Source organism: Oncorhynchus mykiss, chromosome 8, assembly GCF_013265735.2.
Source record: "Oncorhynchus mykiss isolate Arlee chromosome 8, USDA_OmykA_1.1, whole genome shotgun sequence".
Lineage (NCBI taxonomy): Eukaryota > Metazoa > Chordata > Actinopteri > Salmoniformes > Salmonidae > Oncorhynchus > Oncorhynchus mykiss.
Genome location: NC_048572.1, coordinates 70,330,182 through 70,356,232, shown reverse-complemented (window position 1 = coordinate 70,356,232; position 26,051 = coordinate 70,330,182). Strand labels below are relative to the sequence as shown.

General features: G+C 41.4%; 1 protein-coding gene across 13 annotated transcripts in view; it reads left to right on the top strand.

The window, feature by feature from the left end:
* Positions 1-26,051, top strand: part of LOC110530452 (adhesion G protein-coupled receptor L2) — a 138,922-nt gene that overhangs the window by 36,593 nt on the left and 76,278 nt on the right. For 9 of the 13 annotated variants that reach the window (XR_005052938.1, XR_005052939.1, XM_036986074.1 and 6 more), the window contains exons 3-5: positions 17,989-18,202; positions 24,548-24,657; positions 25,738-25,752. Coding sequence is in view for 11 of the 13 variants with exons in the window: in XM_036986074.1 (XP_036841969.1) it covers positions 17,989-18,202; positions 24,548-24,657; positions 25,738-25,752 (339 nt within the window). In the remaining 2 variants the exon portion in view is untranslated. The remainder of the gene's footprint in view (positions 1-17,988; positions 18,203-24,547; positions 24,658-25,737; positions 25,753-26,051) is intronic. The other 4 variants (XM_036986075.1, XM_036986073.1, XM_036986080.1 and 1 more) reach the window with 1 other exon arrangement.

The following is a 26,051-nucleotide window of genomic DNA, read 5'->3' as shown; positions in this document are numbered from 1 at the left end:
AGGTGAATGGGACATGGTTGTACTGTATGTCGGGAGGTGAATGGGACATGGTTGTACTGCATGTCGGGAGGTGAATGGAACATGGTTGTACTGTATGTCGGGAGGTGACTGAACCTTCACTGTAACCTTCACTGTAATGACAAGTTAACACATGCTAGAGTATCTGTTATCATGAATATATTATGTACGGCTATCACGGCTGTGTTTTTGTTTGTGTAATGTGTGTGTGTGTGTGTGTGTGTGTGTGTGTCTTCTCCTAGCCCTGTAGCCTCCTGGTGCTGGTTAGTTACCAGTCAGCCCTACTGTTTCAGCCTCATTATTCAGAACTACTTTTAATCCCTGTTCCAGTCACCACTTCTCCTGACACTCTGTCTGTGCCGCACTGAGGGAGCCTCCTGGGCCAGGCTCAAAACACACATACACACATGCAGGGCCATGTGATGAGGAGGGGACCCCCCTTAGGGAAGCACCTGACTGGTTCCGGGACTTGAAGCAGAAAGCCCAGCTGGGGTTTAAGTGTGAGGGGTTAGGAATAGGGCTTTGAGAACATTTAAGCATGCAGCACAATCATTCAGGGGAGATAAAGTGCCAAGCTTGCTACACAGGGGAGATTTTCCTTCCATATTCTCCTCTTTCTGTGTGTTTCATCAACTCCTGTGCAAAAAAAAGCATGCAACAATATTATTTGCGCCTTGCAACAGTGAACTAATTCTGTCAACGTGATGATCTCCCGTGTGTGTGTAGGTTTTTCATCTGAACTCTGAAGTACAGCCTTGAGTGATTTAAAAAAAAAAAAGTTTAACCCTACAGTCTGTGATTTTAAACCTTGTGACACTTATCTGTGCAAAGGGAACCATTTCCTTTTTCTTTACTAAAACTAAGGTGTTTGGTTTGCCAAGCACTAATAATCCAACAGGTCTTTGGTCTGGATACAGATGGACAGAAGCAGATGTTTTTCCAAAGACATCTTTTTAACATGGTGTCATCCCTGTCAGCTATATTAATGGGTGACCCTGAGAGGATTATATGCATTAGCTATGTAAGGATGTCGCTCTTCGTTCTTAGATGGCTTCCTTTTAACGTGTCTTAATTTAACCCCCTAGAGTCGATTCCTGCGCCTGTGTGTAAATCTAATTGCCATAATAATAAAAAAAATCCCCATCTAAATGTCTCTTTAAACTAGTGATAATCCACAGTGGTTGAAAGCGGTAGAGCTACAGCAGTGTTTGTCAGACCAGGAGACTTCCTGAAAAATCAGTCTTTTCACCAAAACGTCTGTAGCGTCCAAACCATTTGGGATACAAATCCCTCTATGGAAAGATGACCCTCATGAACACGATGGCGTTCTCCGTTTTGCTCTACGACCAGCGTCACGGGACTCGTCTGAAGTCGGAACCGCTGATCGTCCGACTTCTGTCTATAGCGTCCGAAAAGTTTGGACGACACCATCGAAAGGGAAATCTCTCACCAACACGTACACGCCTGAGGTTTTGGATGCCCACAAGCCTCTCAATTCTCATTTAAAGGTAGCCCGGTACCAGTTCCAAAAAATGTATGGATGTATATGGAAGTAGTTCAGTGTCCAAAAAAGGGGTTAAATAGGTGTCCAAAAAAGGGGTTAAATAGGTGTAGAAAAAAGGGGTTAAATAGGTGTCCAAAAAAGGGGTTAAATAGGTGTACAAAAAAGGGGTTAAATAGGTGTCCAAAAAAGGGGTTAAATAGGTGTCCAAAAAAGGGGTTAAATAGGTGTAGAAAAAAGGGGTTAAATAGGTGTCCAAAAAAGGGGTTAAATAGGTGTACAAAAAAGGGGTTAAATAGGTGTCCAAAAAAGGGGTTAAATAGGTGTACAAAAAAGGGGTTAAATAGGTGTCCAAAAAAGGGGTTAAATAGGTGTCCAAAAAAGGGGTTAAATAGGTGTCCAAAAAAGGGGTTAAATAGGTGTCCAAAAAAGGGGTTAAATAGGTGTCCAAAAAAGGGGTTAAATAGGTGTACAAAAAAGGGGTTAAATAGGTGTACAAAAAAGGGGTTAAATAGGTGTACAAAAAAGGGGTTAAATAGGTGTCCAAAAAAGGGGTTAAATAGGTGTCCAAAAAAGGGGTTAAATAGGTGTCCAAAAAAGGGGTTAAATAGGTGTAGAAAAAAAAATATAGAGAAATAATTTCCTCATCTTCTATCTCTTAGAAATAGGATTGACACTTCAAAACTAACTTCTTTTTAGATTTCATTTTTGGACTATCTGTTTTGTATGAATTTGTTATTCAATGCCTTTCTATGGCTATTAGCAGTATGGTTAAATGACATATACAGTGCATTCAGAAAATATTCAGACTACTTGACCTTATTCCACATTTTTTTTTTACATTACAGCCTTATTCTAAAATTAATTTATTTTTTTCTCTCACCAATCCCTGACCAAGGCCCTTCTCCCACGATTGCTCAGTTTGGCCAGGCGGCCGGCTCTAGGAAGAATCTTGGTGGTTCCAAACTTCTTCCATTTAAGAATGATGGAGGTCACTATGTTCTTGGGGACCTTCAATGCTGCATAAATGTTTTGGTATCTTCCTCCATATCTGTGCCTCGACACAATCCTGACTCGGAGCTCTACGGACAATTCTTCCAACCTCATGGCTTGGTTTTTGCTCTGACATGTGGAAAAATTCAATGGGTCGGAATACGTTCTGAATGCACTGTATGTTTTTTATATATACAGGGGTCCTACAATTCTAAATGAAATAGCTAAATGCTCCATGGAATGACCTTCTTAAAACTAGTCATGAACTGTCATGTTTTTTATATATACAGGGGTCCTACAATTCTAAATGAAATAGCTAAATGCTCCATGGTATGACCTTCTTAAAACTGGTCATGAACTGTCATGTTTTTTCATTGCTAACTTGAAGACAACAAAACAGGTTATGCAGGTTACTAAATGGCGTTTGTTGTAAAAATGAGGACAATAGGAACATCAGTCACTATTGCATCACATTTTAGGTTGGGGTTTAAAGAAGGCTTGCACCATGGCTGTGAGCAGGATAGAGAAAAGAGGGATGGCACCTGAGTGTCTGTCGTGACAGGATCTTCCACACACACACACACACACACTATCTCCTGCCGTAAGAGACACCTGACTCTATCACGCTTTAGCCCCGTGATATGACAAATCCTTCCCCTTTAGTTCTCCAGATGGAGACTCATCAAAATGCTATCCATGTAATGCTCTCCCCCTGTACGGTTTTCGGATAAAACATTTTTTTTTTTTTTACAGAAAACACAGTCTAGGATAGAGGTCAGCAACAGGTGGCCTGCTGCGAAAACTGACCCGCAGGTGATTTATTTTTAGCCCCTATGTCAAAAAAGACTAAAATCACCAGGAATTCAGCAAAACATTTGTTTAGTTTAAGAAATCTGTTCCCCAGTATTCATACTAATAAAAAGAGACGTGGTCTTGTTCTCAGTGTAATTAAGGTATGAAATTATTGTTTGTTTCAAGTACAATCTCTTTTTGGGCTTATTTGTGGTAAATGTGCAGTATACTAATTATTATAATTTGGTTCCAGCCCCCAAACTATCCTCTACGACAAAATGCATCCCATGGCTGAATCTAGTTGCCTACCCCTGGTCTAGGAGATGAACTGGAGAGAACGGCCAACACCATTGTATTTGATCCATATTAAAGAGAGAAAAAAAGCATTACTAAGAGCATGGCTCTCACCACAAATGAACTGACTGGCTTATACAGTTCTATTTTAGAATGCTTATGGTACAGTATATCGGAACCTGGGGGTGTTTGATAGCAGTTGTCTGTCTGGGAAGCAGCGTTTAGCCTTTGGGGTTTGCTCTGTGGTCTTGTCTGACGTTGTCTTTACAAACGATTCCCAGCAAGGTGGAACAGAGACAAGGGGGGGTGAGTGTCATGGAGATGGTGCCATATGTTTTTGTCGATTTTATATTATGGCAGTTTTGGTGGTTGTAATGAAATGCGGGCCTGTTGTAAAGTGGTCAAGTCTAAACCGCCTGTTTTTAAAGCAGATTTTTTTATTATTTTGCAACTCCCCAAGTCTCCTTCCTCATCTCCCACCTCACTCCCATGTGTTTTAATGTGTGTCTTCATGTTACATAGTATTTGTGAGATTGTATCAAACATGTCAAACAGCAGACAGTTGCAGTAGAATTCATTTTATTTTGTGATGCAGAGGGTTTTAAACAGAGAGACTTGTATGATCTCTTAACAAAATATAATACTTTTCGGCTTGAGCGTTAGAATGTCGTGGACATATTTACAATTTGAGGCTAGTTATGTTTTATTTAATAAATGCAATTGCCTTTTGAAGTCACCATTTATTTTCTTCAATGTGTTTTATTTCAAAATTATTCTAGTCTATTGTTTTTAAATGATTTCCTTGACCTGCAATCAATAAGTTCCATTGAGCAGATTGGAAATACTGAGGAGAACAGAAAGGGAAAAAATAGGCAAAACCTTGTTACCGCTTTGTTCTCACGTGTTAAGTATTCAGATATGCTTTAGATTCCCCCAACTCCCCTTTCTTAATTCCGGATATTGGATTATGGAGGCATCCAGCTCGGTTGGCGAGGAATGCTGGCTTTGGAAGATCCCCTCTTTTTTCCAGAGATGTGGCTACCAGTAATATTGAAGAATAAAACGACAAAAAAGACAGGCAATTTTGAAGGACTCATGCTGTGTCCGCGGTGGGACCACTCCTATTCCTAAAGGGCTACTCCCGCCTTCATCATGTGGAGAAAGTGTCCCTGTCAAGCCTGGGCCCGGAACAATGGGGGCCAGCCTGGGGCGGGAACAGGCCATTTGCATGTAGCTGTTTGCTGTTTCCACGACAACAAAGACTAATCAAAGAGGCCTTAATGGAGGATGACAAGTGTCAACCAACTCCTAGCTGTGTTCTCTGTCTGTTTGTGAAAGCCCTCGTCGTTCGTCTGCATCGCCCACCCCCCAAAAAACTGGCCTTTTTTTCCCAGACTGATCAAACATTCTGGTATTTCCCTCCCCTTTTTCTTGCGGCTCCTCTGTCTGAGAGGAGAGGAAGGGAGTTTGGGGAGTAAAACCTCAATTTCTATTTCTGCCTAAAAAGACATACCCAAAGGTAAATATTTGTCATGAGATGGCCGTTAACAATAACTAGTAATGCTGCAAAGGTTTGGAACACATCTTTTTGGTAAAAATAGTTATAAATTGCTGAGGTGTACTCACTTTTTAAAGCTTTTTAAAGCTCAAGTAGTGCCAACATACAGTGCAGAAGTATTTTTATTTACCTTTTATTTAACTAGTCAGTTAAGAACAAATTCTTATTTTCAATGACGGCCTAGGAACAATGGGTTAACTGCCTTATTCAGGGGCAGAACGACAGATTTTTACCATGTCAGCTCGGGGATTTGATCTTGCAACCTTTCGGTTACAAGTCCAACGCTCTAACCACTAGGCTACCTGCCTCCCCGAAAGTATTCACACCCGTTGACTTTTTCCATAATTTTGTGTTACAGCCTACGTTTTCAAATGGATTAAATCAAATAAAAAGCAGACATTGGATATCCCTTTGAGCATGGTGAAGTTATTAATTACAATTTGGATGGTGTATCAATACACCCAGTCACGACAAAGATACAAGCGTCCTCAGTTGCCGGGGAGGAAGGCATCATCAGTTGCCAGAGAGGAAGGAAACCGCTCAGGGATTTCACCATGAGGCCTATGGTGGCTTTAAAATAGTTAGAGTTTAATGGCTATGATAGGAGAAAACTGAGGCTGGATCAACAACATTGTAGTTACTCCACAATACTAACCCAAATGAGTGAAATGAAGGAAGCCTGTTCAGAATAAATAATATTCCATAACATCCATCCTGTTTGCAATAAGGCACTAAAGTCAAACTGAATTTCTTTGATGAAATTAACTTTGTCCTGAATTCAAAGTGTTATGTTTGGGTCAAATCCAACACATCATTGAGTACCATTCTTCATATTTTCAAGAATGGTGGTGGCTGCATCATGATATGGGTATGCTTGTCATCGGCAAGTACTATGGAGTTTTTTTTAGGATTAAAAGAAACGGAATAGAGCTAAGCACAGGCAAAATCCTAGAGGACACTTGGAGACGAGTTCACCTTCCAGCAGGACAATAACAAGGTCATATACACTGGAGTTGCTTACCAAGATGACATTGAATGTTCCTCAGTGGCCTAGTTAGTTATGACTAAAATCAGTTTGAAAATGTCAAGACTTGAAAATGGCTGTTTAGCAATGATCAACAAACAACTTGACAGAGCTTGAAGAATTACAAAAATAATATGCAAATACTGTACAATCCATGTGTGCAAAGCTCTTAGACGTACCGAAAAAGGCTCACCGCTATAATCGCTGCCAAAGGTGCTTCTAAAAAGTATGCACTCAGGGGTGTGAATACTTATGTCAATTATATATTTCATTTTCAATAAATTTGCTAATATTTCTAAAAACATGTTTTCATTTTGTGTAGATGGGTGAGAAAAAAATCTATAATCAATGTTGAATTCAGGCTGTAACAAGACAATGTGGAATAAATCAATGCATATGAATACTTTCTGAAGTAGTACAAATATTATACAAATCCTATTCAACAAAAGTACAAGAATAGAGCTTAAAATGAAGAATAGGGCTTAAAATGAAGAATAGGGCTTAAAATGAAAAGCTTTATAAATATAGTAACAATCAAATGATAAATTACTTACTGTAAGATTTCACCTTATAACTGTAAAATAAATATGCTCATATTTAGTGACAGAACAAATTTGGCCCCATTTAATATAACTGACGACAGAGCCTCCTGCCAAGAGCCTCCTGCCAAGCCGCCTCTGAGCGACGCAGAGACACCATTCAAATGTCTTTAGACTCGTTATAACTTTAGCTTTATGCACAAATTGATTTTAGAATTTTGTGTTTTCATGTTGAGAGCACTAATTTTGGCAGAGAATATCACAGTGAGATCAGACCATGATTGCTGAAATCGCTGGACTGGCCCCTTTAATATGCCGTTTCTGGGCTCTGTTGCTCAGAGGGAGAGCAATTAGATTCTTTGTCTGGATAGGCCAGAAAATGTGACGTGTCACTCTCTATGCAAATGTTGAGTATGCAACCTGACACTTCAAGTCAGCTCCGCTGACAGTGGTAGCGGGAAGCAGACAGATGGGGCTTACTGGCACTATAAACAAAATGATTTGATGGTCAATGCGGCGTCTCCGTTGGCCGTACAGTATATACGGCGATGCAGCCTCTGCAGAAGTCAGGGCATTCATGCTCCTTGCACTTCGCAAAGCAGTTGTGAAGGAAGTTATCAAGGAAGTGGGGACAAAGATCATACTTTTTGGAGAAATGTCCTCTGGTCTGATGTAACAAAAATAGAACTGTTTGGCCATAATGACCATCGTTATGTTTGGAGGAAAAAGAGGGAGGCTTGCAAGCCGAAGGACACCATCCCAAACGTGAAGCACGGGGGTGGCAGCGTCGTGTTGTGGGGGTGCTTTGCTACAGGAGGGACTGGTGCACTTCACAAAATATATGGCATCATGAGGAGGAAAATTATGTGGATATATTGAAGCAACATCTCAAGACATCAGTTAAAGCTTGGTCGCAAATGAGTCTTCCAAATGGACAATGACCCCAAGCATACTTCCAAAGTTGTGGCAAAATGGCTTAAGGACAACAAAGTCAAGGTATTGGAGTGGCCATTACAAAGCTCTGACCTCATTCCCATAAAACATTTGTGGGCAGAACTGAAAAAGCTTATGCGAGCAAGGAGGCCTACAAACTCAGTTACACCAGCTCTGTCAGGAAGAATGGGCCAAAATTCACCCAACTTAGCGTGGAAGGCTACCCAAAACGTTTGACCCAAGTTAAAGGCAATACTGCCAAATACTAATTGAGTGTATGTAAACTTCTGACCCACTGGGAATATGATGAAAGAAATTAAAGTTAAATCGTTCTCTCTACTATTATTCTGACATTTCATATTCTTAAAATAAAGTGTTGCTCCTAACTGACCTAAAACTGATTTTTTACTAGGATTAAATGTCAGGAATTGTGAAACTGAGTTTAAATCTATTTGGCTAAGGTGTATGTAAACTTCTGACTTCAACTGTATATGGAGCCCTCCGCATTGTTAGAGTTTGGGAGGCACACGGTATTACCGTACATATGTTGATTTGGCCTCTACAAGCCTCCGGAGGCTCTGCATTGCATCACACTTTCCATACGGAACCTCCAGACCGCATTGCCGTATCAAGCATAAGTCGGCATTAAGGCACTGGATCCTGCGAAGTTCACAACGCTTTGTAAACTAAAATGTCAGCCGTAACAAGTCCAGAATCGCTTAGTCCTCTAAGTAGGGGACTTAACATCAGAGGTTCTAAGGTTGTATTGGATAGGCCTTTTAAAGGACAAAACAATGCTAAGAAATTAAGGGGTTAGGATAAGGGGCTAAACATGACTGTGTACTGTGTGTCATGTCTGCTGCTCTAAACTGCCCCCCAGTTTGCCAAAACCCCAATTCTGTAGATTTTTTCTCTCTGTCTTTTATTCTCTGGGTTTTAAAAGCATGAAGACGATGGCAGCGCGCCACAGACTGGGCCTGTATTCTGCACCACCCATCTGAGCCTCAGTGCCACTTACAATTTCAAGGGTGTTGATAGAAAACAAAATCTGTATTATGGAAGGGATTGTTGCCATTGAGTAATAGGGTGCGGACCGAAGAGAAGAGGGACTCCACACTCTCAGAATGCAACACATTGTGAGCCAGTATTGGCCCCGCCTGGCTGCTCAGTGCTCAGAAGCTCAATAGCAGGCTTACCGTTGGCTGGTCAGGGGGAGGAATCTGAAAAGCCTACCCCCCCCCCCCCCTCCCCCAAGTCAGTCAGTCAGTCACTGACCAGAATGCTTGATAAGGCGTTGTGTCAACAGGGCCAGGAGTAAGGGATCACGGTCAATTATGGGACAGAGTAGACTTGCACAATGGTTGCCATGGTGATTCGTTTGAGCATTCTATATTTAAGTGATAATGCCAGAGAAGCCGGTGTTTGGAGTGTATAATGGCATGGGTGTTGTTCGTCGAGGGCCGGTAAACCGTGGCAATATGTCCTCCAAACACCGGCTTCTAGGCCATTATCGCTTAAATATAGAATGCCCAATGGAATCTCCATGGCAACCACTGCAAATCTATACAATATGTTACCAACATATTCAAATAATGATTGACATATTTTCACAAAAAAATATATTTTATGAATTTATTCACACTGTTTCATCCTTCCACGAGATATAGTCCCGACACAAGTCTAAAGTTGCTACCCAAGCCGGCTGGTTGTTCGTTCTATCGGGTTTGGCCGGCAGGGATGTCCTTTTCCCATCACGCACTAGCGACTCCTGTGGCGGGCCGGGCGCAGTGCATGCTGACACGGTCGCCAGGTGTACGGTGTTTCCTCCGACACATTAATGCGGCTGGCTTCCGGGTTAAGTGGGCATTGTGTCAAGAAGCAGTGCTGCTTGGTTGAGCTGCTTGGACGCACGGCTCTCGACCTTTGCCTCTCCCGAGTCCGTATGGGAGTCGCAGCAAGTAGACAAGACTGTAACTACCAATTGGATACCTTGAAATTGGGGAGACAATACTATGGGACAGCAGGATTTCAACATTGAAGCAGTTTTACAAATGTCAGAGACAGACAGCAAGGTTAATACAAATTTCCGCTGTTGAAAATCAAATGCTAGTCTAAAATAAATGTGAAATAATGTCTATATGCTTTTTATAGTGGAGATCAAGTTTATAAATAGTTTATAAATTACCTGGCTGGGTTGATGTGACAGTGGATTTAGCAGTGAGATGGAACAGTAAATTGGCATTTTAACATCGTAGATTTAGCCAGTGGTACTTGTGGAATAGACACTGGCTGGAATGCGGTTTTAACCAGTCAGCATCCAGGATTAGACCCACCCGTTGTATAAAATATATTATTGACTGGATTTACTGGCCTGTTGGATGCAGCCGTAGGAGGATTTAATGTTAGTCTGAAGGACCAATAAAGAGGGAGGTAGACTTGCTTCGTTCTTTTTTACACACAGAGAATGTGCTATCGATTTTCCCTCCCGTCTTCTGAACTGTTGTGAACTGCAGCTGGCTGCCCAACGTGCTTGTGTCCTGTGGCAGTTATTTTCCTACCACTGCAAAGTTGTAGCAGAGCAGTCAAACAAAGCTACATGGAGCTATGAGATAAAAAGCCTTTCACACTTCCCCAACCCATCATGCACACCATTTTTTTCCCTCCCCCTGTGTAAACCTCTCTGCCTCATTTGTACTTTTAATAATAGTGATGTTCCTAAAAATGGCTACGTTGTAAAGTACAACTGTTCCCATACTGTTCACTTAATTGTATTGCGAACGCTTGGATCTAATGATGATTGAGGGAACATGATGTGCAGTTTTCAAACAGAAGCAAATAATGTTTTTATTCCATTATTTCCCCCTTTAGGAAAACAACATTATTTTCTCAAAATATTACGTTTTGGGAAAGATTTGTCATGATACGTGTCCAATTACCAGGAAGTAAGATGGTCATTAATGAGATCCATGCTATCTGAAGAGTGAAGAGAGCCAGGAGACACCACAATTTGTACTTGTGGGCTGCCTGACAGTGAAGATACTCTCCCTTAATTGATATATTGTTGCCCTATGACCAGATTTATCTATACAGTACCGGGGGGGAGGAGGAGGAGGAGGAGGAGGAGGAGGAGGAGGCAAGTAAGCCCCAGGCTTAATCAATTGCTAGGCCTCAATTGATAGCAGCTGTGTGTGATCAGACCATATAGTGCGCGGATAGATAGCCTATAGCAAGCTGGTGGACAGAAGGGAAGGGAGGGGAAATACAGTGAAGGGGATAGCTACAGTCTGCTCAAAGGAGGGTTTCTCCATTGAGAAACTCTAAAACCCCATGAAATGCATTATTTATGTCTGCTTTCTGTAGCCAGTGTGATAAAGCTGTCACTCCCTCCATGAGGAATGGCCGCGGAACCTGTTCATTAGTCTTTGCGGTAAAGTTGAAGCCGCACGGTCTGTGTTTCATCATTCCCTATTCTGGACAGGTTTCTCATGAAATAAAGGGTATATGGATAATTACAGTGGTTGTTGCAGTTAGTTGGACTAGATGGAATGAACATACAACCCTCAATGGCACGTACAGTACCAGTCAAAAGTTTGGACACACCTACTTAAGGGTTTTTATTTATTTCTTACTATTTTGTACGTTGTAGAAAAATTGTGAAGACATCAAAACGAGGATATAACACACATGGAATCATGTAGTAACCAAAAAAGTGTTAAACAAATCAAAATATATTTTATATTTGAGTTTCTTCAAAGTAGCCACCCTTTGCCTTGATGACAGCTTTGCACACTCTTGGCATTCTCTCAACCAGCTTCCCTGGAATGCTTTTCCAACGGTCTTGAAGTTGTTCCCACATATGCTGAGCCCTTGTTGGCTGCGTTTCCTTCACTCTGCGGTTCAACTCATCCCAAATCATCTCAATTGGGGCCAAGTCATCTGATGCAGCACTTCATCACTCTCCTTCTTGGTCAAATAGCCCGTACACAGCCTGAAGATATGTTGGGTCATTGTCCTGTAGAAAAACAAATGAGAGTCCCACTAAGTGCAAACCAGCTGGGATGACAGAATGCTGTGGTAGCCATGCTGGTTAAGTGTGCCTTGAATTATAAATACATCACTGACAGTGTCACCAGCAAACCACCATCACACCTCCTCCTCCATGCTTCACAGTGGGAACCACACATGTGGAGATCATCCGTTCACCTACTCTGCGTCTCACAAAGACACAGTGGTTGGAACCATAAATCTCAAATTTGGACTCATCAGACCAAAGGACAGATTTCCACCAGTCTAATGGCATTGCCCGTGTTTCTTGGCCCAAACAAGTCTCTTCTTATTATTGGTGTCCTTTAGTAGTGGTTTCTTTGCATCAATTGGACCATGAAGGCCTGATTCTTAGTCTCCTGAACAGTTGATGTTGAGGTGTGTCTGTTACTTGAACTCTTGCGAAGCATTTATTTTTGCTACAATTTCTGAGACTGGTTACTCTAATGAACTTGTCCTCTGCAGCAGAGGTAACACTGGGTATTTGTTTCCTGTGATGGTACTCAGAGAGCCTGTTTCATCATAGCACTTGACTTGAAACTTTCAAAGTAATTGAAATTTTCCAAATTGACTGACCTTCATGTCTTAAAGTAATGGACTATCGATTATCTTTGCTTATTTGGGCTGTTCTTGCCATAATATGTACTTAGCCTTATTGGTAAAATACCATCTTCCACCCCTGCCTGGTCACAACACAACTGATTGGCTCAAACACATTAAGAAGGAAAGAAATTCCACAAATGAGCTTTTAACACTGCACACCTGTTAATTGAAATGCATTCCAGGTGACTACCTCATGAAGCTGATTGAGAGAATGCCAAGAGTGTGCGAAGTTGTCATCCAGGCAAAGGGTGGCTTCTTGGAAGAATCTCAAATATAAAATATATTTGATTTAACCATTTTTTGGTTAGTATATGATTCCATATGTGTTATTTCATAGTTTTGATTTCTTCACTATTATTTTACAATGTAGAAAATAGTAAAAAATAAAGAAAATCCTTGAATGAGTTGGTGTGTCCAAACTTTTGACTGGTACTGTATATAATTAATTTTGAATTCCGGCTGTAACACAACAAAATGTTGAATAAGTCCAGGGGTAACAAGACTTTTTGAAGGCACTGATATACAGTGCATTTGTAAAGTACTCAGACCCCTTGACTTTTTCCACAGTTTGTTACTGTGATTCTGAATATCTAAAATTGAGGAAATGAAAAGCTTTCTTCATCGATCTACAAACAATACCCCATGGCTTTTTCTTTGCAACTCTGCCTAGAAGGCCAGCATCCCGGGGGTCGCCTCTTCACTGTTGACGTTGAGACTGGAGTTTTGCGGGTACTATTTAATGAAGCTGCCAGTTGAGGACTTGTGAGTCGTCTGTTTCTCAAACTAGACACTAACGTACTTTTCCTCTTGCTCAGTTGTTCACCGGGGCTTCCCACTCTTTCTATTCTGGTTAGAGCCCGTTTGCGCTGTTCTGTGAAAGGAGTAGTACACAGCGTAGTACGAGATCTTCAGTTTCTTTTCAATTTCTCGCATGGAATAGCCTTCATTTCTCAGAACAAGAATAGACTGACGAGTTTCAGAAGGAAGGTCTTTGTTTCTGGCCATTTTGAGCCTGTAATCAAACAAATGCTGATGCTCCAGATACTCAACTAGTCTAAAGAAGGCCAGTTTTATTGCTTCTTTAATCAGCTCCACAGTTTTCAACTGTGATCTAACATAATTGCAAAAGGGTTTTCTAATGATCAATTAGCCTTTTAAAATGATCAAATTGGATTAGATAAAACAACGTGCCATTGGGAGTGATGGTTGCTGATTGTGGGCCTCTGCACGCCTATGTAGAGATTCCATGAAAAATCAGCCCTTTCCAGCTATAATAGTCATTTACAACATTAGCAATGTCTACACTTTCTAAGTTACCCCAAAATGTTGAACGTGTGTGTGTGTGTGTGTGTGTGTGTGTGTGTGTGTATATCTCTCTGAAGTAGTCTTGTATGAAAATCCATAGCATTATTTTGTAAAGTGGTTAATACATAAGGTATTTTCTTATTGAGAGCTGGTTGGTGCATCCAAGTCCTCAGAGTTTCTCACCTCGTGGCTTACAGGTGCTTTATATCCAAGTTTGTATTCAAACCTTGCTCGACACTCGTCAGCGTTTGTCTGTGACATTTGTGGACCGACACAGAATATCATTATAATAAAACAAGGCAAGGCACCACTACAGGCTAGATTATGACAAGCAGACAGACAGAAGTTTGAGCCAAGGTCGGTGTCTCAGGGTAGTTAGAATTTCAAGCCGAAATCACTTCAACTTTGAGCCATTCGTTCAAACAATTGCTAATTGCGTCAGGCCCTGGGTGTCAAAAGTGTGTGTGTGTGTGTGTCGGTGCAATTAGCAGGCGTGTGCAAGCGAACCTGGGGTGGTTTGTGTTATTACATGACAATGCCAAGGAGCCAATGTGAGTGCTGAGAAGGTAACATGCTGAATGGAGAGACTAATTAGGAGAGTAGAGCAGTGGCAGAAAACACAAATGGCAGCTGGCCACTTGGGGAGGCACACTGTTGCCATGGACAACAGTGATTATTGACAGTTCACGCAGTGCTACTGCCTCAAACTTAGTTCTTTAGTGGAACACCAGATGCATTTCTGGACCTTGAGGACTTTTCTTTGTGATTGTGCCTCCAAATAAACTGCAACCTGTGACAGTATATACTTCAACGTTTGAATACATAATTCATGGATTTCATTAGGGATGCACCGATATGAGATTTTTGCCTGGTATCCGATATTTTCTTTGCCAAAAAAAGAAAACGATACCGATATTTCAAATCTTAGCAGCCTTTGTAAGCATTCTAGTGCAGTTAAATAGTTGAAACACACCCACAGATCAAAAAATAATTTTGTTGGCATTTACGTACAGTTGAAGTCGGAAGTTTACATACACGTTAGCCAAATACATTTAAACTCAGTTTTTCACAATTACTGACGTTTAATCCTAGTAAAAATTCCTTGTCTTAGGTCAGTTGGGATCACCACTTTATTTTAAGAATGTGAAATGTCAGAATAATAGTAGAGAGAAGGATTTATTTCAGCTTTTATTTATTTATTCACATTCCCAGTGGGTCAGAAGTTTACATACACTCAATTAGTATTTGGTAGTATTGCCTTTTAAATTGTTTAAGTTGGGTCAAATGTTTCGGGTAGCCTTCCACAAGCTTGCCAAAATAAGTTGGGTGAATTTTGGCCCATTCCTCCTGACAGAGCTGGTGTAACTGAGTCAGGTTTGTAGGCCTCCTTGCTCGCCTTTTCAGTTCTGCCCACACATTTTGAGGTCAGGGCATTGTGATACCCACACCAATACCTTGACTTTGTTGTCCTTAAGCTATTTTGCCACAACTTTGGAAGTTTGCTTGGGGTCATTGTCCATTTGGAAGACCCATTTGCGACCAAGCTTTAACTGATGTCTTGAGATGTTGCTTCAATATATCAATATATTCAATTTTCCTTCTTCATGATGCCATTAATTTTGTGAAGTGCACCAGGCCCTCCTGCAGCAAAGCACCCCCACAACTTGATGCTGCCACCTCCGTGCTTCACAATGGTCATTATGGCCAAACATTTCTATTTTTGTTTCATCAGACCAGAGGACATTTCTCCAAAACAGTACAATCTTTGTCCCCATGTGCAGTTGCAAACCGTAGTCTGGCCTTTTTATGGTGGTTTTGGAGCACTTCTTCCTTGCTGAGCGGCCTTTCAGGTTATGTCGATATAGGACCCGTTTTACTGTGGATATAGATACTATTGTACCTGTTTCCTCCAGCATCTTCACAAGGTCCTTTGCTGTTGTTCTGGGATTGATTTTCACTTTTCGCACCAAAGTACGTTCATCTCTTGGAGATAGAACGCGTCTCCTTCCTGAGCGGTATGGCGGCTGCGTGGTCCCATGGTGTTTATACTTGCTTACTATTGTTTGTACCGATGAACATGGTACCTTCAGGCATTTGGAAATTGCTCCCAAGGATGAACCAGACTTGTGGAGGCCTGCAATTTTTTTCTGAGGTCTTGGCTGATTTTCCTTTGATATTCCCATGATGTCAAAGCAAAGAGGCACTGAGTTTGAAGGTAGGCCTTGAAATACATCCACATGTACACCTCCAATTGACTCAAATGATGTCAATTAGCCTATTAGAAGCTTCTAAAGCAATGACATTTTCTGGAATTTTCCAAGCTGTTTAAAGGCACAGTCAACTTAGTGTTTGTAAACTTCTGACCCACTGGAATTGTGACACAGGGAATTATTAGTGAAATAATCTGCATGTAAACAATTGTTGTAAAAATGACTTGTGTCATGCACAAAGTAGATGTCCTAACTGACTTGCCAAAACTATAGTTTGTTAACAAGAAATTAGTGGAGTGGTTGAAAAACAAGTTTTAATCACTCCAACCTAAGTGTATGTAAAGTTCTGACTTCAACTGTATGTCCCCATTACCAGTAAAACATAATCAAAACCTATTTCTTTCACTTGCTGTGCTGTTTCATTGTCCAGTCTCATCCAGGATTTCATCATACATGTCAAGCGGTGAAGTTTCAGCTCTGTCTGTCCGTGGCCTCTCTTCCTCGGTGCCCACTGTCACTGTGTCCGTTTCCATCTTGTCCAGCTGTGTATGTAACATTTCACGTTAACCCTGTCTCTTGTCTGCATCGAAGTAGTGGTCCTTGTACCTAGTATCGAGCAATGACGCAACACAGTAGAGGCTCAGAGAGAGTGCCACCGAATCGCTTGTTCACAGCCTCTGGTAAAGTACTTTTCCAAGTTAACCCGCCGTTCTGTGTTGGCATTTTTGTTGAGCAGGCGTTTCAATGACAGGACAGAGGGTGTCACGTCTGCTGCAGACACAGTTGAGTTTATTTCTCCGGTCAGTAGTTTGAATGGAGCTAGGAGTGTTCGTGTTTACAAGTTTCAAACATGTTCTCTAATGCCATTGAAATGGTAGCAGCGGTATGAGAACAAGCACATTCTTGAGCATGTAATTCAGCTTTCCTCAGTAGGAAATCCTCGTGGACCCACTGTGCGTCAGACTCATAATCGTCATGGGGCTGTCATCGCTGGTCCAAATGTCAGTCGTGAAGCTAATAGCAGTGACGCTCATAGCAAGTTGCTCATGGATGTGAGTTTCAACATTACTGTGTAACTCCGGTAGTGTGTACCGGGGCTCGACCAGTCGGCGAAAGCCAACATCATCCACGACAGAGAGCGGTTGATTGTCAAGAGCAATGAATTCTATTATCTTGGGGTTAATGGATTTCACCTTTGAGTTGTCTCGCTGAAATGTTCTTACTCTTTCAAATGACTGCTCGATTCACACAGCAGACATTGTACTTCGGTTAGGAATGCTGTGTTGCACGTGTAGCGCAATATTTTTTGGTGCCGTCATTACGTCATCTACCTACGTTATATAGGTATGCACGTCAGCTTTGACACCAGTTTTTGGCGTTAAACTAGACATCAGGCCGATGCTGGCATGTTTAGCTAATATCGGCTGATTCCGATATGCTTACCGATATATTGTGCATCCCTAGATTTCATTGTTGATGACCTTTTCTTTTTTGATTTTCACTTTTCTTTTTCTAAATATATCTATTTGTACTTTCAAGGTATTTTGGCTTGAGGTTTTATTGTTTTTAGGTAAAAAAGCAAGGGTGAAAATCCCTTTCAATATAATTTGTTGATGGGGGTGCAACCATTTAGCTAAATAGTACATTTTCCCCAAAGCACCACTACTTGGCTGGTGTTCACATTTGCTGAGCTCCATGTATAGATTCTTTCTCCTCTGTGGACTCCAAACAGTCCCCTCTTCGATCGTTGGCACTGTAAAATTGATTAAATTACACTCCATGTTACTGCTGGTGGATTCAGGCTCTTTTTTTGCCTGTTGCTTTACTGATAGAAAAACAGAACACATAAACCAAAAATCTAATGAGGGAGCTTGTGCCCCATTGTCGAAACAAACCATTCAAACTTAGTTGAACTATGGTCCTGGAGGAGGAAGTGAGAGAGGGATTTAGTGTATTTATAGTTTTGTGTTTAGGTGTATTTGAATTTGTTCCCTGGGTTGTTACATTGACTTTTATACGATGACTATATAACTTCAGATATCCTACGACTTTGATGTGATATCTTTGCCAGAAAACGAGACCGTAGAGAAATTGGTAATTATAATTTTTGTACTAATGTCCTAATATTTCTTTCTCTTGCTCCCTCCATCCCTCCCATCCTTCCTCCCTCCCAGGATTCAGTCGTGCCGCTCTGCCGTTTGGCCTGGTCAGAAGAGAGCTCTCTTGCGAGGGCTACGCCATTGATCTCCGCTGCCCCGGTGCTGATGTCATCATGATCGAGACGGCCAACTACGGCCGCACGGACAACAAGATCTGCGACGCCGACCCGTTCCAGATGGAGAACATCAACTGCTACCTCCCCGATGCCTACAAGATCATATCACAAAGGTAAGAGTCAACTGTTACCTCACCCAAGGCCTAGAATATTGTATTTCAAAGGTTATAGAACAGAGAGGTCTCGTTACACAAATAAAACCTGGAGTTAGTTATGGATGTGTGGTGGCACTATATTCTAGAGTCCAGTCTAGTAATTCTGGATCCACAACTTGCAAATGAAAACAAGTGGTTTTGGTTTGGGTGGTAACCCTAATAAACTAGCGTTTTTGTCACATACTCAACTTGTGGACAAAAAAACAGTCAGTTTACCCACACCTCCCTGTCTTTCAATAATCATATGGTTTTTAGGGGGTATTGTTGTGAAACTCTAGACTTTAAAAACTGGACAGGGGGTCATTAGTAGCAACCCTAGACCATATGGTCTATGCATTCCTGCACCAGTACCACTGCAGCTGCACAATCAGCCAGCCAGCCAGCCGGTCCATCTCAAAAGGACCCAAAGAGCCACATTTGGCTTCTTTTTTCCAACATTGACACGGCCCAGCCCAACGCCCTGAGCAATACCCCTTCCCCCTTATAATACCATTTATATTAGTAACACTCTCCCAGGGCATTTAGCTACAGTACAGTCACTAGGCTGCTTTCATCACTTTAACTCTGCTGTTGTGCCGGCCCCAGCCCGGCGGTGTATATTTAAGGACCCCATGTCGTACGGACCGGTTGTTGGAGCAGCCTTAAGGGCAGTAAGTAGCAGGAGGCAGCAGGATCAGGTGCACAATAGTGTCCAGTTTATTAACATTGACAGGTGGTTCCAGTTGAATGACAAAATTCAATTACTATTTACATAATCTCCAAAGGTATTTACAAAATGAACAGACTCAAAATACTGGTTGGAATCTAAATGAAATCAGGCCTACCCTGTCAAACCATCTATACTGTAGCAGGTTGGGGTATACCAGGCTATGGACGGCCTCCCCACACAGCTTACATACTAGAGCTAGAACACTACACCAACTCACAGGTTGAACAGGTACCTTTATACCTATAGCCCCTCACTATGGACCATACCATTAACAATGGAGCTCTTTACCCAAATATGGCATTTTAAATCATGTAATAGACACCTTCATTGTACCCACATTTGCATATTCCGTCTAAATAAACATCTTAAACATTCCTGGCTTATCCTCAAAGCAGGTATACTTTCCATTAATGAATAGACATTTTCATAACAGTAGTTCTGCAGGCCAACAGGCGGCAAAAAGTATTACTTATACAGCCGCGCACAAGTGCGCTCCCATTACGCACGCACAGGGCCGGTTCTTCCCGTTCTGCCACCCTAGGTGAGACAAAAAAAATGCTGCCTCCACAGAACTAGAATAGTCCCAGTAAGCAAAATGACATTGAAAAGACGTATTTTTCTGGTGTTTAAGTTATGTTCAATTTAGGTTCTGAATGAAAGGTGAAAATAAGCATTTTCTGTAGGTTTAAAATACATTTTTTTCCAAGACGTTGAAAAGGAAATTTTTCCAGACGTTGAAATCGGGTTCATTTTCGGTTCTGAATTAAAGTTGAAAATTGTTTTTTTTCCAGATGTTGAAATCAGGCTTGTATTTGGTTTGAATGAAAGTTGGAAAGACGTCATTTATAAATATCTGTATTTGTCCAAAATCAGGCCGGTCCAGACCGGACAAAATCTAAATCAAACATAGACGTCTGATTGTTTCAGATTTGGTCCGGACCAAAATCCAATGTCCGTGGATGTGGAAATCAAGGCCGGTCCGGACTGCACCAAAAAAAAAAAGCATCAGCCCGTGCTTACAGAGGTGTAGCCTACAGTGTTGCCTGAACTTTTATTTTATGAATCGCAATCTATGTGGTAAGCCTACCGTTTTTACAACACCCCAAAAATATGTCCGGTCTGCCAGGACAAAAAAAGACGTTGGCTCACGCTTACTGGGGTGTAGTCTACCATGTCGGCCCACAATGGAATTTTATGAATGCCCATCCATGTGGTAGGCCCACCATTTGTAAAACAGGCTATTGCATTGGCTTTATTAGTCCTGATACCTGTGACTAATCAGTTTGGCTATTTAAGCTCTGAATATCGCTGCCCAACTTTATCAGGAGTTACCATGAGCCTATGTGTTTACACAGCAGGAAATGCAGAAGTATTTATTTTTCTTTTCGATATGATCAGCGTGTCAAAAAAGGTACGGATACAAACTTTAAACCACCGATTATGACAATGCAGGGAAACTCCTGGACAACGGTCGTGATTGTCTGACGCATGCTGGCTGAAACAATGGAGATAAATACAAAAATGATGGTGGGGATTTGTCCGTGACCATGGATGCCACTATCGGTTTACTAAGTATTTGAAGAATTTAAAAGAACCCATCAGCCAATTGGTCATAAACAAAAACCACACAAATATGATGATTAACAGAAAAATATGATACGTGAAAATAATCATTGTTTCAAAGGAGAGAAATTAGTGTTAACACACGAGTCATGTCTATAAATGAACTTCTTTGGTTTCATCATTTCTGGTGTCATTGGAGGAAAAAAACATAAAACGGTAGCAAGCTAGCTTACAGATTAAATGCAAGGAAAGGTCTGTAGGGGTTTTCACACCCTTTCCCTGTCATCGCTATTTCTCCCCTCAGAGTAGGACAGGGTAATAGCCCTGGGCGGGGGATAATGACATTTTTCATAATTAATATTTTCTGACGGAGGGGAGTGGATGACTGTAGCTCACATATCAGACGCCACTGTCTTGTCTGCATCCCCAAAAACCTCCTGTAATGTCATTGTGATGGTGATGACGATGATGATGATGATGATGAAGATGATCTGCCGGCTGCTATTGTAGAATAGATGATTCAAGGGAGACGTAATGGGAGAAAAAAATTGATTAGCCTACCGACCGTACATAAGTTGGACGTAATTGTCCAATATTTCAATGCTAATCACATACTTATAAGCAGGCAGTAATAGGCAGCGAGTGGCTGGTTAATAAACTCTTAGCATTTTACGTATGCGTTTCTTATCTGTACGTAATTATAACTACACATGGATTTCCTACAAGGTTACTGGTTCACTGCAGGGAAGTTTTATGGCAGGTCTGATAACAACCTAATTTCTACTTTGGCTGTCACACTGAAAGCTCTCCTTTTCGGCTTTTGAGGGACAGCTAGGCTTTCTGCTTCAGCTGTGATTCTGTGAGAGATCTGTCCAACTTGCACAACTTTGCATTTGACCTTCTCAAATATTTATCACTAAACGGTGTGCAATTCTTTCAGCTTTTTTTTGTAATGGATAACTGTTTCCAGCTAGCACATAACGTTATGAGAGCCTCATGTTTCTTAGAGCTTGGTGAGAGCGTGGTTGTCCTCTGGGTATTTTGCATACAACCATCCCACAACTTTCTGAGAAGGGTGCAGAATAGTTGCTTGGCTTTGGAACATTCTCAGCACATGGCAGGACTGATTACCGACGACGAAAGGCGTAGGAGTTCAGATACGTGGCAGTGTGGTGCCAGGACAACAACCTCTCCCTTAACATCAGTAAGACACAGGAGCTGATCATGGACCACAGGAAACGGAGGGGCGAGCCCGCCCCCATCCACATCGATGGGGCTGTAGTGGAGCGGGTCGAGAGCTTCAAGTTCCTCCTGTGTCCACATCACTAAGGAATTGATATGGTCCACACACACAAACAGTTTAGAACAGGGCACGACAGAGCCCCTTCCCCTCGGGAGGCTGAAAAGGTTTGGCATGGGCCCTCAGAACCTCCAAACGTTCTACAGCTGCACTATTTGGGAGCATCTTGACTGGCTGCATCACCGCTTGGTACGGCAACTGGCAAGGCACACGACTGCAAGAGGGTGGTGATTATGGCCTAGTACATCGCTGGGGCTGAGCTCCCTGCCATCTAGGACCTCTATACCAGGCGGTGTCAGAGGAAGTAAGAAAAAATGGTCAGACTCCAGCCACCCAAGCCATAGACTCTTCTCTCTGCTACCGCACGGCAAGCGGTACCAGTCCACCAAGTCTGGAACCAACAGGACCCTGGAAAGCTTCTACCCCCCAAGCCATATGACTGCTAAATAGCCAATCAAATGGCTACCCAGACTACCTGTATAGACCCCTTCTTTTTTTTAAATAACTCTTGCACCGACTCTACCCACACACTCACACATACTTAGACTGGCACACACACACACACACACACACACACACACACACACACACACACACACACACACACACACACACACACACACACACTACATGCACCAACACATATATATATAACATGCACACACATGCATATTGACGACACGCGCACACACACAGCCATACGACTTTGTTCCCCCTGTCACTTTTTATATTTGTTATTATATTTTTGTGTTTACGAGCATGTGACATAAATTTGATTTGTTTGAAATTAACTTAAGTTTCTTGATATTTCATTACTTTAACAGAACCTTTCCTAAAAGTTCAATGGTTCTATTTAAATTCATGTTCTCAAATTATTCTGAGAACGTTAACTTTCCATAAAAAACGTTACCAACAATCAGAACGTTATATAAGAATGTATACATTCCATTCTTAGCATCAACAATTTTTATTTTTTACATTTTTATTTCACCTTTATTTAACCAGGTAGGCCAGCTGAGAACAGGTTCTCATTTACAACTGCGACCTGGCCAAGATAAAGCAAAGCAGTGTGACACAGACAACAACACATAGTTTACACATGGAATAAACAAGCCACTAACACAATAAACAAGTCAATGACTCAGTAGAAGAAAATAGTCTATATACAGTGTGTGCAAAAGGCATGAGGAGGTAGGCAATAAATAGGCCACAGTAGCGAAGAATTACAATTTAGCAGATTAACACTGGAGTGATAAATGAGCAGATGATGATGTGAAAGTAGAGCTACAGCAGAGTGAACCAAGGGCTGTAACAATACTCTCTCTCTATCCTCTAAGTGTGTTCAGGTGTGTTAGCTGCCCCCAATAATTGACCATCACCTGATCTTAATGAGTGCTTGTTTCTTTTGAAATGGGGCCTGTTTAAATAGACTAAAATTACCACCTTTGTATGCGTAAAAAAACATGGCATGCTAGCTCCATCCTGGTGACGCAGTGGCCTAATTCCATAGATGGAGAACAAAAGACTATAGGTTAGAATCTCACTGACACCATGTCAAAATAAATGTTTGCATGATTAATGCCTATGGAAGTGTCTGATCTGTGCTTGGAGTTTAAAAAAGTGAAGTCTTATTGAAATATTCAGTTAGTTTTAAGGAAGTTATTCAAAACCTCCAAATAACCTATAATTTCTGTTCATAGAGGGTTACTAATAAAGACATTTTCACTTCTGTTCTTAGAACGTCAAAAAACGCTCCATTTTACCGGTCATGAAACGTATGGCTTCGTTTCCACATCCAATGTGAAACCAAAAACATACGTTCTCACAACTTCCTAGGAACCAAAAGTGCTAGCTGGGATGCCTCTGCGGCTGCTGTTGATGCTATGCCTTCTCAATCCCTCAGCCTCAAGAGAGCTTGATTGAAGTGAGGCCAATTTCATCCTATATTTACACAAAATCAGTTATTCTATTCCCCTCTCTCTCCCCCTCCATCTTTCACTCACAAACACAAACACACACAGTTGTAACAGTTTTAAGAGTAGTACATAAAACTTCATAGCCAAGGTCATTTCAAGTTATGAGGCAAATAACTAACTCCCATAGCAAAGGCTAGGGAGTCTCCCATAACAAATACACGGGCAACACTTGATAAACAGTACATGGTTTTCACTTGATGAGACTTATGTGTTTCCTGTGACCCACTAGAAACAGTCATTTCAGCCAATTACCCTCTGCAGCCGCCTGTTGTGCACATTTTAATTGCTCTTTGTGTGGGTGAGTGGTGCTTAGTGGCTGGAACTGATAAGGTTGATATTCTCATCTCATATACATGAACATCCCATAATATACTCCCTACCTTTCTTCAGCTCAACTCCTCATTCTTCCACACTGTGTCTGTATTCCTCTTTATATCTATTTACTGTGTGTGTGTGTGTGTGTGTTTCTCTTTACTGTTTCTCTCTTTTATTTATCTCCCTCTATTTATTCTCTTCTTCCTCCCTCAACTTGTTAATAGCATCAACAGTACAGTATATTTACTGCCCTGCTCGGATTAATATGATTTTCATATCCTTCACCACAGCAATACTGCAAACTGGATTTGGATGAGTGTGTGGAGGGAAGAGGGAAGTGGCTATGTATTATTCATGTGTCTCTCTCATTCTAATACCACTCTGGGGATGTTATAGTAGTTTGTGTCATTGCTGAAATGTTTGTGATCCATCTTTTCCAGGTGCAACAACCGTACCCAGTGTGTGGTTGTGACTGGCTCTGATGTCTTCCCTGATCCTTGTCCTGGCACTTACAAGTACCTAGAGGTCCAGTATGAATGTGTCCCATATAGTAAGTATTCAGAATTTAATGATGCTGTGCAACTATCTGTTTTTTATTGAATGAGTAGTTAGGTTTATTAGATCCTTTACTTATTAAGTGGGGGTCCTGTCGGAGGGGGGGGGGATATGTGTTATCTGTGTGTAAAAGTTTGTTTTCTGTCTGTTATAAAACAATGAAAAGTTGATATTTTAAATGAAATAGTAAATGTATTTATAAAAATAATAATCTGACTCTTGTTGCTGTTACGGTATGTAATTCGCTGAAGATTTATTTTCATGAAATAATATTTAGTTTTTGACCTCTTCTCCATTTTCTCATCTAACTTTCCGTCCCCTCTTGTATCTTTTCTGTATTAACCTCTATGCTCTCTCTCCTTCTAAGTTTCAGTCTTTCTTGTTCCTTAGTTGTCTCGCTAGGATCTTTTCCCTCTTCCGTTTGTTTCTTCACTGCTTTAATGAAGGAACTCAATATTGGGTTGCTCGTCATCAGCCATTGTTCACTTGCAATTGTATTTTTTGGCTCATTCGGGAAATTGTGCCTGTAACATTGGCAGTAATGTTCTGTGTGTGGGCGAAGTGGACTACGGAATTTAGAATTGTGTCTATAAAGTTTTAGAGTAAATACCGCCCCAGACAATACTGCCAGAAATAACCCTTTTGCTGTTTCTCTAAGAATGTTATCTGATTTTAAACTGATTAGGGATTTCAGAAACAGTACACTGTTTCTTTATGTCAAACAATTCACTTGGACAGTAATTCGGCCTGTTTATTACTGATGCAATCAGTGGCTAGGCAAAACAAATATTATTTTGATGGCTAGAAAAGCATGGAATCGTGATTGGTTGAACAATTTGTGTAGTTTGTCTCCAGCCCTAACCTGTATGCTTTCATACTATAGGGCCTGATAATCTCCCTATGTTTGCTGCTTTTTCTTGTTCCCCCAAAACAGCCATCTCTTGGTCCTCTATCGATCATATCCTGTAACCTTCTCTACTCATGTAGCCTACCTGGTAGTTGACTCACGATAACCTTTCTCTCCCTCTTGCACTCTTTCTTGTTTGCTTTCTTTCTTTTTCAATGCCTAAAATAGAAGTGGAACAAAAAGGTAAATGAGTGGTCCAGTCCTCCCTCCGTCCCAGCCCCACCCTTCCCCAGCTCCCTGTAATGTGGTGTTCAATACAACCCTCCCTCTTGTCTCCTCCCTCCTGATTGCCTCTTGTCAAAACGCCTGCCCCAAACCCCCATGAGGTGTTGATTGCAACTCTGGGAGACAATTTGAATTTCAAAGCCGATTTGTAAAAGCAGTCTTGAGGTTTGAGAGATGGAGCCCGTTCAGATTCACTAGACATGTTACCAGTGCTGGTCTCATACGTCACCAGATATTACACCTCCCTACGCACCTCT